Source organism: Musa acuminata, chromosome BXJ1-4, assembly GCF_036884655.1.
Source record: "Musa acuminata AAA Group cultivar baxijiao chromosome BXJ1-4, Cavendish_Baxijiao_AAA, whole genome shotgun sequence".
Classification (NCBI taxonomy): Eukaryota; Viridiplantae; Streptophyta; class Magnoliopsida; order Zingiberales; family Musaceae; genus Musa; species Musa acuminata.
The window spans coordinates 31,721,700-31,733,865 of NC_088330.1; the positions used below are offsets into that span (position 1 = coordinate 31,721,700).

Consider the following 12,166-nt stretch of genomic DNA (forward strand, 5'->3'; position numbering starts at 1 on the left):
TGCACAGCTGAGCCAAAAGAGGACGCATTTACTAGTACCTTTGTTTCTTGTTGCCGCCTCTGATCTCTTCTCCGCTGGGTCCATCATTGCAGGGCTACTTGGTGTCATCCAAGCAGCAGTTGCCACATTCGCATATCTACCCTTGTGCAAGTCACGGCCATGGCGGGGCGACGTTGGATGGTCCTGCAAGATCATTCTTTGCTTGACGAATCAGTGGACGGAAGAGACTGGTGAGCCGAACGAGGACAAAGGCTTGGTGGACTTGCTTGCTTTCCGACTCAGCGTGTCTACGTTCCTATCCGATCCATTGTGGATTCTACCTCTGATTAGAATGTGCAAATAAATGTTTCATGAAGTCGATTGGATAGAGTAGGGAGGAAGATTGGAATGAACAACGGGAAGCCGCCCTGGCAAAAGTCCGAACTCGCACGCGAAGTGTTCGATGTATTGCTTCTGCCTCCCCCCTGCTTTTCAATACCTAACAAATCCATGGGCGCATCTTTGATGTTGCCGTCCCTCCTCTCCCATTGCTATGTGTGCGCTACAGAGTGCAGCAGGACTACCAAATCCTCTTTGGATGCAGCGACAGCTACCAAGAGGGGGCCTGCTGCATAATGGATGGATTCGATGCTCAGCCATGACAACAACCTCCTTGGAAGACTCGCGTCAGTATCGATTTCACCATCCTGATTGCACATCAGGAGGAAGTCACTCTGAAGGTATGCGAAGGAGATAATTTCTTTTAGTTGCATGTTTCTTTTATTGTCATTGTCTAAGCTTATACTAATTCGTAATGAAGAAAAAATAAAATGAGATTTATGTGAGACTTAATTCTATTGGACTCAATTCAATTTAGGAAGTCAAGAAGCTTATGTTTGATCAAATACAATATTGGTTTGTTTTTACTTGGAAAAACCACAGTTTTTTCTTATTATTAATAAAAAGTAATATTGTCTCTATTTTTTTCACAGATTGAATCATTTATTACTCCATTTTTTGGTGATCTGTTCCACCGACAACTTCAATTTCCTCAGTTTAATCTGCTATAAACACAACTAATAAAAGTAACAGTTTTCTTTTCGTACTTATGCATATGATACATCCAAGAAAGTGGACACATTAGCTTGATTTGTGTTTTCTCTTTGTGCCAGTAATTTAAGCTTCTCTTATTATTATATCAGTAACTCAGAGTTTATATGTCTAGTCTTACTTAGATTCAAAGTAATCTTGAAAGCTGTAATTAGATTCTGGTTGCTACTCTTCCTTCTTGTATGAAAAGCAAATGCCATATCAAACAACATGCACCATAGAAATTATTCTACCTGTCATGAATCAAAAGATAGATTCAAGAATGATCTTTGGGTGCCACCCATTATTATAATTTTTCATAACTGTGTTGCACGTTCTTTTATAATGTCATTAAGAATCATATTTCTTTTGTCAAGTTGTGTGTCTTCTTAATTAATTATCTAAATAAGTAAGATCACTTCTCCTCCCAGTGATGTACCTATCGTAACACCAATTGATTTATGTCAAAATAAGGCAGCTTCTGTTTTGCTTATATGACAAACTCTAAGAAAAAGATTATTACATACCATGTTGTTGGTATTAGTCAATTTGATATCATTATATCCTGAATTAATTGAGAAAGAGCATGCGTGAGTGTGTTTAATTTCCATTTCTTGTTTCTCTGAGGCAGGGAAAGAAGGAGAAAAGAATGGGCTGATGGTTTATTGGAGAAAGCTAAGAGAAAGGAACAACACAAGAAACAAGAACAATAAATGGAAATCCAAGCAGCAACAAGCACACAGGAGTCCCTGCTATATCCCCCCATGTACAAACAAGCAAGCGATTGCCAGGCAACATCATCCCATTTATATCCTCCCCACATGCCTACAGGCTGCTCATCATTAGCAAACTCACCTGGAAAATCTCAACACATGATGCGGCCCTGCAGGTGAGGAGAAGTGGATCGATCCATTCGAGAAGAGAGATTCATGGTTGGCAGCTGCTCCTGCCTTGAGAAGAATTCCAACTCACCAGCCTCCTCTCCCTCTTCTTTGTGTTCTTGAGAGAGAGCAGAAGCAAGCCATCCTTTTGATTGTTCCTTTGCGCTTTTTTCTGCGTTAAGGGAAGAGGAAGAGCGGGGAAAAAGAGTTACCACTTATTGCTTCTCAATTTCTGCTTTGCTCTGCTCAGCTTTGTGCTCATCAGTAAGTAGTTCTTCATTCGAAGTTTGCGGTCAAGTTCCAATCTTGATTGGCGAAGATCGAATTTTGATGGTTATGGTTGACTTTTGGTAGATGGATTGACGCAGAAGCGAGCGGGAGCGGAAGGAGATGGACTTCTCTCAGGCCGTCCTCGATCCGTCCGCCAATGGAGGTGAGCAAAAGTTGCCTCCTTTCGGTGCTTACGAACGGTCTGTTGCGGTTTATTCTTCTTTCTCCCTCTGAGATGAGATGGGTATCGTGAACAGCGGCGCCGAATCCCAGGAAGAGAGATAGGGAGATCGGAGTCCCGGTGGCGATGGCATTACCGCAGCAGAACCGATCTATCGACCTCTTATCGTTGCAACCACAGCCTCCGCTTCCGCCCCCGGCGTTGGTCCGCTTCCCCCAGCTTCAAAGCCATCCTCCTGCCGTCGTCTCCACGGGCCTTCGCCTCTCCCCCGAGGAAGGACTCCTTTCCACTTTTTCTACCTCTTTTCTCTCTTCCATTTTCTCTGAGGAGCTCGCCGCCCATCTCAACCAACAAAAGGGAGAGATCGAGCAGTTCCTTTACGCCCAGGTACCATTCTGTCATCCGCCAAAGATCCGATCGCTTCGTTTCCTTTGGTCTTGGAAATGAAAAGATACCCGAAATTGGATCTTCATTCCTCTATGGCAGCGAGATCAGCTGCGGCGGGCGTTGGCGCAGAAGCGGCGAAGGCACTACCGTTCTTTAATAGGTGCGGCGGCGGAGTCGGCCGCACAGAGGCTACGTGAGAAGGCAGCGGCGGTGGGGCGGTTGACGCGGCGGATCATCGAGCTCGAGGACCACCTTGCCCGCCTCCGTACCGAGTCCATGGCGTGGCAAGCCAAGGCCATGGCCGACCAGGCGACGGCAGCTTCTCTCGAGGCCCAGCTCCAACAGGCGGCCGCTGCTGCCGCGTCCCGGGCGCAGGGTGGCGCGTGCGGCGAGTCGATACCGGCCGAGGACGCCGAGTCGGTCTACGTGGACCCGGACCGAGTCGAGATGAAGCGGGCGTGCCGCGCGTGTCGGGCGCGACTGGCTTCGGTGGTACTCCTCCCCTGCCGCCACCTCTGCCTCTGCGACGCCTGCGACGGCGGGCAAAGCCCCGCCGAGTCGTGCCCGGTTTGCGGCTGTGTCACAACTGGGAGAATCCGAGTCTTGCTCGGTTGAGGCGACGAATCCCAGCCGTCCAAAATCCCCATGAACAAAAGAAAATAAAAATAGAAAACGTAAAACATTAAAGAAAAAGAGAGAAGAAAAAGGAAAAAGAAAAGATGAGGAGAAGTCGGGATTTTCTAACTCATCTATTTCTTTTTCTTTTCAGCTTCAAATTTTCTACCAATTTATCATAATTTCATGGTTTTTTTCGTGTAACTATGAAGCCTATCGGCACCGTTCGTTTCGTCAACTTGGAGAGGAGCGTTTGATTGCGCTCACGTGGCCGACCCGTTTCCAAATGGATAAGCTCATTTGTAATTAATTACCGGACCAAATATTTTAGATCATTTTTTTTTCTAAAATAGCTCTCACTAATTTATTTTTCTTTCCAAACAGAATTTATCTTTTTTTTTTGTAAATCCTAATTTTTCCCTTTATTTTAATTATTTTTTAAAAAAATTTAAACCATTTCGATTGGCTCTTTTTTCGCCTCCTTTCTCTTCGGTCTCTTTTTTTTTTTTATCTCCCTTCAAAATTTTTTTTTTTTGCTCCTCTTTCTCAATTCTTTCTTAGTACTCTTACATGGAGAGATGACAATGGTGATAGATGAGAAGAAGAAAGAATAAGATATGAGAGAGGAAATAAAAGAAGATCGAATTTCAATTTATATTTTTGGTTTGACAAAAATCATGTAATAAATTTAAAAATAAAGGATATGTTTATATATTTACAAAAAGATTATATATACCTATGTGAATTCTCAAGGGCATCATCCAAAATAATAATTGTTGGTGTAAACAACTTTATGCCGTGACCTCGGGGCCAACACGGCTTGGTTCGAGTTCGAATGGGCGGGGATCTCGTACGACGTTCCTTGAGATCGCTGAGGTGGTCGATTACGGTGGTCCGGTCGGGACGTTGCGTCGGGAGGGAAGCTTTTTCGCAACGCCGGGAAGAAGTAACCCCGTCCTTGTACCTGCACACAGGTTGAGTCGGAAGCTCGGCCCGACCCCTCCGACGATCAAGTTAGTGATGGGAAGTGGTATGTTCTTCTGTATGTTTCTTCTCCTCCCTCATCGTTTAGTACTCGGGGGTATTTATAGGGAAGTTTAGTGTTACCTGATGTGCCTGCCCGTAGGAGCAGGATCGTACCTCTAATGGCGTCTGACATTGCCGTTGGCGTTGCGTGAAGAACCGAACTGCCGCAGGGCATGGGCGTGCCTCTGTCATCGTTCTCCTCTACCTCGGCCAAGCATGTTGGGTCAGACAATGACGAAGTCGTTGTCTGAGAGCGGGTGACGTCAACGCACATCACGTCGACAATATTGTCCTCTTTGGGCAGAGTGTCGTCCAAGCATGGCTGACATCGTGGCGCGTCATGTCGCCATTATTACCATCAATAATAATAATAATAATAATAATAATAATAATAATAATAATAATAATAATAATAATAATAATTAGTAGAGGATTTATTTTTTGATAAATTGTCTAATATTTTATAACTTAATGCTTAGCCAACAATCTAACTTACGGTTTAATAGTTAAATGATTGTGGATTATTAATGGTTAAAAGGATATAAATGAATGATATATCATCTAATGACTTAAGCAAAAACAACTTTAACATAACAATAGCATGCGAAAGTTTCTAAATGTAAAGCTTAATTTGTTTGGGCCATCGGATCTATACTTACGTTTCCCCATTGCTAGGGAAGGCATCCACGTCAGCCGGGCGAACTTAGCTACGCGAGATATATTGCGAAGTTGTCTTCCTCCTCTCAATTAATATTTTAATGGGCTCAGATTAGTCCACAATTCAGTGATATCTGTATACTTATTGAGGGTTTCTTTTAGGATGATCAGATGTTCTAATTCTTTCATTAAACTTGCACAGTGTGTTGAGGAATCTGATAACCAGGTTGGTTTTAGTATCGAGCTTGTGTTGAGAGGAAACCCCTAAAAGCAACGAAGAGAAAAACTATTAACATCAAGAGAGCTTGACATTAGCATCAGTGCATCCATCCATGTTGCATTTGATTAGGCAACACTGTAAGCATTAAGTCAATCAATCTCACCATGGGAAGATTCAACATCCAAGTGCAGCTGTGGAGCATAATTATCATCAACTTCACAGGAAAAAATTCGTTCTATCTTCAATCCAAGATAAGCGATTTGTGCTTATAAGGGTATCGTTGATCTACTTCACATCTATGGCTCCAATTTCTAACTTCAATCCTATCTCAAAATGTAACCCTCAAGAAATCAAACAAAAACCAATAAAATTGGAAGAAATCTCTACAATCTCATGCCAAGGTGCTCTCAAATTCGTGACTAAAAAATAAGAAAGGGATTTACACACAGAAACCCCTTGTTCTCCGTTACTAAGAAAAACTAAAGAGAAAGAGAGATAATAAGGGCAGGAATTACTAAGATAATTATGGGGAAACATCGTCCGTCTGGATCTCGTTCGTTCTTATCAAATGATAGACACTCCTCATTTAAGATTTGTTTCAATATTTTTGTTTCATTTATATATAAATATACTAAACATAACAAAATATCCAAACTATAAAAGACAAGTAAAACTTAATTATTATGTCTGGAGACACATAATGTGCCCTTTTGATAAAGTTCTCTTAATTACTTTAATGGGCTCAAATTAAATCCATAATTTACTATGACAAGGATATTGAGATTAGTACTATATAGATATAATGAGGGTTTTTTAGTATGATTAAATCTTTCAATGCTTTTATTAATTAAGACATGTCTTTAACAACAAGGATAAATGAAAACCAACATATATAATCTAAAAATGTGTGTCTTCAATAATAATGATAAAAAATAATAATAATAACTTTTATGAAAGAATCAACATATTCTAATATGGTTAGATAATTAAAATACTTCTCTTAGAAGAACCAAAAAAAGTGAGAGATGTCCAACAAACTATAATTATCATTGTATCAATATCACTAAATTTTAAAGCTAAATATATTCACCAAATCTCAACTTTATTTTATAAGCATATCGACAATCTAAATAGGTATAACGGAAAAAATTAAACAAAATCGAGAGGACAAATCTATATAAAAAAAAGGAGATCTTTTAGGTTATTATTTTATCATCAACATCTACAAAACTAATTAAGAAATAGAAGGAATAGAAAAAAATGTAGAGAGAAAGAGAAACCTAACCATCTAATAAGCTACATTTGTCCTTTTTCTAGCCCTTTAATCACCTACCTCAATGTTGATTATGATGACTTCTCAATATGCCTTGTCGAGGGCATAGTTGATCCACTTCCCATATGGTTCTAATTTTCAACTTTAATCTCACGTCAAAATGTCAACTGAGAAACTAAATAAAAACCATTAATGTTGGAGAAATCTCTACACTCTCATGCCAAGAAGCCCAACAAGAAATGAATTTATTATTCTCCGTTACTCATACAAGCAAAAGCTAGAAAGAGGTGATTAGGTTACTAAGATAATTATGAAGAGACATCATTCATAAAAACTTATAAAGTTAAAGAATTCTCTCAAATTTATGACTAACAAATCAGATTTATACATAGAAGCCCTCTATTCTTGATTACTTAGAAGAACAAAAGAAAGAGAGGGATTTTGAGGATAGGAATTACTAAGATAATTATGAGGAGACATCATCTATCAAGATTCATGATGTCATTACATCTCGATCGTTCTTATCATATGATAAACTCTTGGTTCTGTTTCAAGGCCTTTACTTGATTTACATATAGATATACTAAACATAACAAGATGTCCAAACTACAAGAGACAAGTAAAACCTAATTCTTATATACTGTTTGAAAAACACAAGGAAGTTCTCGGAAGCTTGTTTGAAAACACACAAGTATATATTGTTTGAAAGCACACAATCGACTTAAATTAAAACTATAATTTAGTATATGACGAGGATGTTGAGCGATCATGATAAAAGAATAGTAATCGATACACGTAACAAGGATTTTTTAGTATAATCAATTCTTCCAATATTTGTATTAAAATGTGTGTTTTCGACAACAATGATAAATGAAAACCATAATCTAAGACATGCATCTTCGATAATAATGATAAAGAAAAAGCAATATATGTAAGGAGAAAAAAAAAATAATAGTGACTACTTTAATGGAAGAATCAACCTATTCCAATACAGTTACACGATTAAAATACTTCAATCCAACCAAGTCTTCTAGAAGAGCCGAAACAAGTGTCTCCTAGAAGAGCCCAAACGGGTGAGAGATGCCCAAGAAACTATAATTATCGCTACATTTAAGGAAGAATATTTACTAATTTTCAAGGCTCAAATATGTTCACTAAATCTCAACTTTATTCCACAAATTAGTATATTGACAACATAAAAAAAAGAGAAATTAAAAACAATCTAGAGGAGAAATCTATACAAAAGGGATATATTTTATATTAATATTTTGTCATCAATATCTACAAAATTAATTACAAAATAAAAATAATAAAAAAATAGAGGGAAAGAAGAAACTTAATCATATGAGCACTTGTTCTTGAACATATGTAGAGGATGTGGATGATGTTGACATCTTATCCTTCTCCTTATTCGTTGAGGGCATCATTGAACCGCTTCGGATCCATATCTTTAATCTCCACCTTCAATCCCCCATCTCAAAACATCATCCCTCGTAGAGAAATCAAACAAAAACTCTTAAATATAGAGAAATCTTTACATTCTTGTGCCGATGAGCTCTTAATTTTAGGATTGATAGATAATAAACAATTTTACATGTAGAAGCCTCTTATTCTCTATTTCTTGAAAGAGTTGTGGGCTACGAAGATAATTATTGGCCGCTGTTATCCATCAAGATTCATAATGTCATTATATCTCGTTTGTTTGAAGATCTTTACTTCACACACACAACTCTTTACTTATGGAGAATGTCTAATTAACCTTCGATTCTTATTATGATAAGATAAGACTAGAAAGGGACGAAGCTACAAGGAAAGCCCCCAAAGCATATGCATAATATTTAGCACCGAAGAACTAACAAGCAATTACTAAACAAGTAACGAAACATGAAACTAATTTCAATAAGCAAAGAAAAAGATAAACTCATTTTCTTATGTATTAGGAGTTATTAGAGTTCCAATAAACAATGATGCAGCGTGGGCAAGTCAACAAGTAACGCCAAAAGATGTTATGCAACAAGCAACTATTAACGTTGTTCGTTGACCTAATAATTAGTATGAGTTATTAACGAGTCCTATTTTTAGCGTTAGTAGGAGTTATGTACTGAGTTCTTTCTTCGTTGACGTTAGTGGAGTGTTCATGACGTTAGGAGAGTTGGAGTCCTTTAACCCCTCTGTTCAACTATTTACCTTTCTCCTAGACACTAAGCTCCTGCGGGTGGCAATAGCACACTCCTATAAAGAATTAAATGAAGAAGATAGAAATTATAGAAGAAACTATGAAATGTAATTGCATAGTTCATTTAGATAGTGAGCTCTTGATAGCTATTTATACACATTCAGTAAAGAGAATTTTCCTCAACTATTCATAAATTTCCTCGATAGCGAGCATAAGCGGCACGTCGAGGACTTGGACCACAACTCAGTTAAGAAGCACAGTCAAGCAGTTTAGAATGATTAATAAGTTCTACTACTCCACAAAGGTCAACCCAAGTCAAAGGAATAGGAAAAAATTAATAACTAAGGTCAAGTCAAGTCGAATGAATTGAAAAGAAAGCAGTAACGCGACAAGAAGTAAAAGTACTAATGCATACGGTCAAAGCCCAAGTGCTAACGAAAGCAGTTTTGTGTGTTTCAGAGCAGCAAGTAAGGATTCCGCTGTGAGGTATTTTATGTGAAGCAATGTTGTGCCTTTCTAAGGATTTCTATGTAGGGAGAGCGCTATCACTTAGTTGCATTGGTGAGAATGAAGAGTTTTGGAAGCAAAAGGGAGTCAGCCGTTGTTGTTTGTTGAGTTTGAGTTCACGAAAACACACTTGTCTTTCCTACGGAGCGGAGGAAGCGTTAACACTTCTCCTATTTATTATTTAGATGTGCGTTTGTTGTTATATCACACAATATCTTTTATGAAGATTCTTAAATGAATGGATGAAAAGATCGAGCAGATCTTTTAAAGATCGCATCGTAACCCCCACACCCGACTCCAGCTCCTATCGTATCCTTCATGACCAATCTCGTTCCTGAGATAGAGAAGAAGAAGACGAAGATCTTTACATGGTTTGTTTTTCCATCTACCTTAAACAAATGCTGAATCTTTTGACCTGTTTCTCTTACGTAGGCTGTATGCATCTCATCTGATATTGTTGGTGCAACGCCAGTGATCTTTGAAACCATGATGCTTCCACCCGACCAAGTCTCGGCGCGGGCCGTCGGCGTCGTCCTCGGCTCCCTCTTGATTCTGGTCTTCACCTACGCCTGCTTGTGGCCGACGGAGATGTCGATGAGCTTCTTCCGCTCTGAACGTTCGCTCGACGCAGTAAGTTGCACGCTTCATCGAGATTCGATATGATGATTCCAATCATGGAGAAAGCAGTAAAGTTACTTGTGAAATTGTTGCCCAGGAAGAACTAGAGAGAGCTCTACAGGGCGCGTCCATGATGAACAGGACGCTGGTCATCAGCCGAGTAAACAAGGAGCAAGCAGAGGAGAATGGCATGCTACGCCTCTTTCTCCGAAGCTTGCAAGAAGGGGAGGGGACGGAGTTCTTGATCAAACACATCCTCTTCGTGGCCGTTGATGAGATCGCTTTCGACCGGTGCACCATCCTGAAGCTTAATTGCTACCGGTTGCCATCCATGGAGCCTCTGAATCCTTCCGAAGAGCTGGTTTTATCTGGTGGTCTCGACATGATGTGGGGAACAGGTCTCCTCCTTGGAGAAGTCCTGAGGCATGGTTATAGCTTTATATTCACAGTAAGTAAATGACGACACTGAAGCGATGGAAGCTTAAGTAGCACTCACCAAAACTAATGCCATGATCTCTTCTTCTTCTTACGACTCTCAGGATCTGGATGTAATGTGGCTGAGAAATCCATTCCCGATGCTAAGCTATGCCGGAGAAGACATGCAAATATACAATGGAGAACCTAATAATTCTTCCCACTTCTTCTTCGGCTCTGGTTTCTATTCCGTAGCTGCAAACAACAGAACCATCGCATTATTCGATCAGCTGTATGCTGCAAGGATCGACTCCAAGATCATGAATGGAAAGGACATGTTGACGTTTCTTTTAAGATCTATATCTCGGGACGCCTTTCAGCGGCTGGGGTTGAAAGTGCATGTCTTGGACGCAGTATACTTCGGTGGTCTCTCTCAGGAAGCCATTGACATCACGAAAGTGACGACAGTGCATGCGGACTGCTGCCCCAGCGAGGAGGCCAAGCTTGCCGATCTGACTGCGCTCGTCGATGCTTGGAAGACATATCACAGGAAATCGAATGTCACATTGCTAGTGCGCAATGCCTGCACACAGTCAATGAATGTAAGTTTTAGATGCAACTAATAAGCGATTCAATGTCTGGTTCTTATCGAAGGCTGCATCTCGTTTTGGATTTGGTCAGACATCAGTTGCATCCAAAGACGAAGATGAGCTTGGAAGAGCGTTGCAGGGAGCTTCCATGGCGAACAAGACTGTGATAATAAGTGTTCTAAACAAGGCTTACGTCGAGGAGAACGGCATGTTGGACCTCTTCCTTCGGAGCTTGCGGGAAGGCGAGGACACAGGGCTTTTGATCAAACACCTTGTCCTCGTGGCAGTCGACAAGACGGCCTTCGACCGATGCCGTGCCCTGGGACTCCACTGCTTCCAGCTCGTCACCGATGGCGTCGACTTCTCCAAGGAGGAACTTTACATGTCCGACGACTTCATCAAGATGATGTGGAGCAGGACTCTCTTCCTAGGAAATGTCCTCAGGCGAGGATACAACTTCATCTTCACAGTGAGTTACTTCATCTTCGTCGAGTCTCACACCCCATTTACTTACTCACCTGTCGTCGTCGTTGCTGTCAGGACATGGATGTGATGTGGCTAAGAAACCCATTCTCCCAACTGCATCATCAAGGAGAAGACCTGGAGATTAGCTGCGACAGATACAATGGCCAACCTTTCGACCAATCCAACTCCATCAACACAGGCTTCTACTTCGTGGCCTCGAACAACAAGACCATCGCATTGTTCGACGAGTGGTACGCGGCAAGTCACACATCGAAAGGCATGAAGGAACAGGATGTGCTCTATAGCATGAAATCTCAGGGAGCATTTCGACGGCTGGGAATGAAGGTTAGGTTCTTGGACACTGCATACTTCAGTGGATTCTGTCAAGACAGCAGGGATTCACGTAGGGTGACGACAGTGCACGCAAACTGCTGCCGAAGCATCAAAGCGAAGCTTACTGACCTGAAGAGAGTGCTTCAAGTGTGGAAGACGCATACCGGCACAAGCATCAGATGGCCTCCCCACACCGCTTGTGCTCACTCCTGGGGATAAAACTCTGTAAGAACAGATCAAGAAAGCAAGGTTTTGGTGGTGCATTTTGTTTCAGCTTGAAGCCTATGTAAATAATATTTAGACCATAAACTCACACATCACCATATACTTAATTCGATGTATATGCATGCAGCATGTTTTCTTCATGTTATAAATTTAGTATATAATTAGGATTCATACAATTTTAAGTAACCCAATCAAAGAATCTTTCATATTGGTAAAAGGTTCGATCATTGTAAACTACTACTCATCAATTCTTACGAGAA

The 12,166-nt window shown here is 40.5% G+C and overlaps 2 protein-coding genes across 6 annotated transcripts; both read left to right on the forward strand.

The window, feature by feature from the left end:
* Window positions 1-126: 126 nt before the first annotated feature.
* LOC103976723 (BOI-related E3 ubiquitin-protein ligase 1) lies at window positions 127-3,712 on the forward strand. Of its 5 annotated transcripts, none has more exons than XM_065174384.1 (6): window positions 131-719; window positions 1,700-1,859; window positions 1,958-2,213; window positions 2,304-2,382; window positions 2,477-2,787; window positions 2,887-3,712. In XM_065174384.1, exons 4-6 carry the CDS (start codon window positions 2,340-2,342, stop codon window positions 3,400-3,402), a joined length of 870 nt encoding a protein of 289 aa, XP_065030456.1. In that variant the 5' UTR covers window positions 131-719; window positions 1,700-1,859; window positions 1,958-2,213; window positions 2,304-2,339; the 3' UTR covers window positions 3,403-3,712. The 5 variants fall into 5 exon arrangements, with proteins under 5 accessions (XP_009390413.2, XP_065030456.1, XP_065030449.1 ...); XM_065174377.1 differs by having other exon boundaries at window positions 131-444; window positions 548-719; window positions 1,700-2,213; XM_065174381.1 differs by having other exon boundaries at window positions 131-444; window positions 584-719; window positions 1,700-2,213.
* Window positions 3,713-9,747: 6,035 nt separating this feature from the next.
* Window positions 9,748-11,900, forward strand: LOC135672152 (uncharacterized). Its single transcript, XM_065180606.1, has 5 exons — window positions 9,748-9,877; window positions 9,942-10,327; window positions 10,419-10,899; window positions 10,994-11,352; window positions 11,424-11,900. Exons 1-5 carry the CDS (start codon window positions 9,748-9,750, stop codon window positions 11,898-11,900), a joined length of 1,833 nt encoding a protein of 610 aa, XP_065036678.1.
* The last annotated feature ends 266 nt before the right edge of the window (window positions 11,901-12,166 follow it).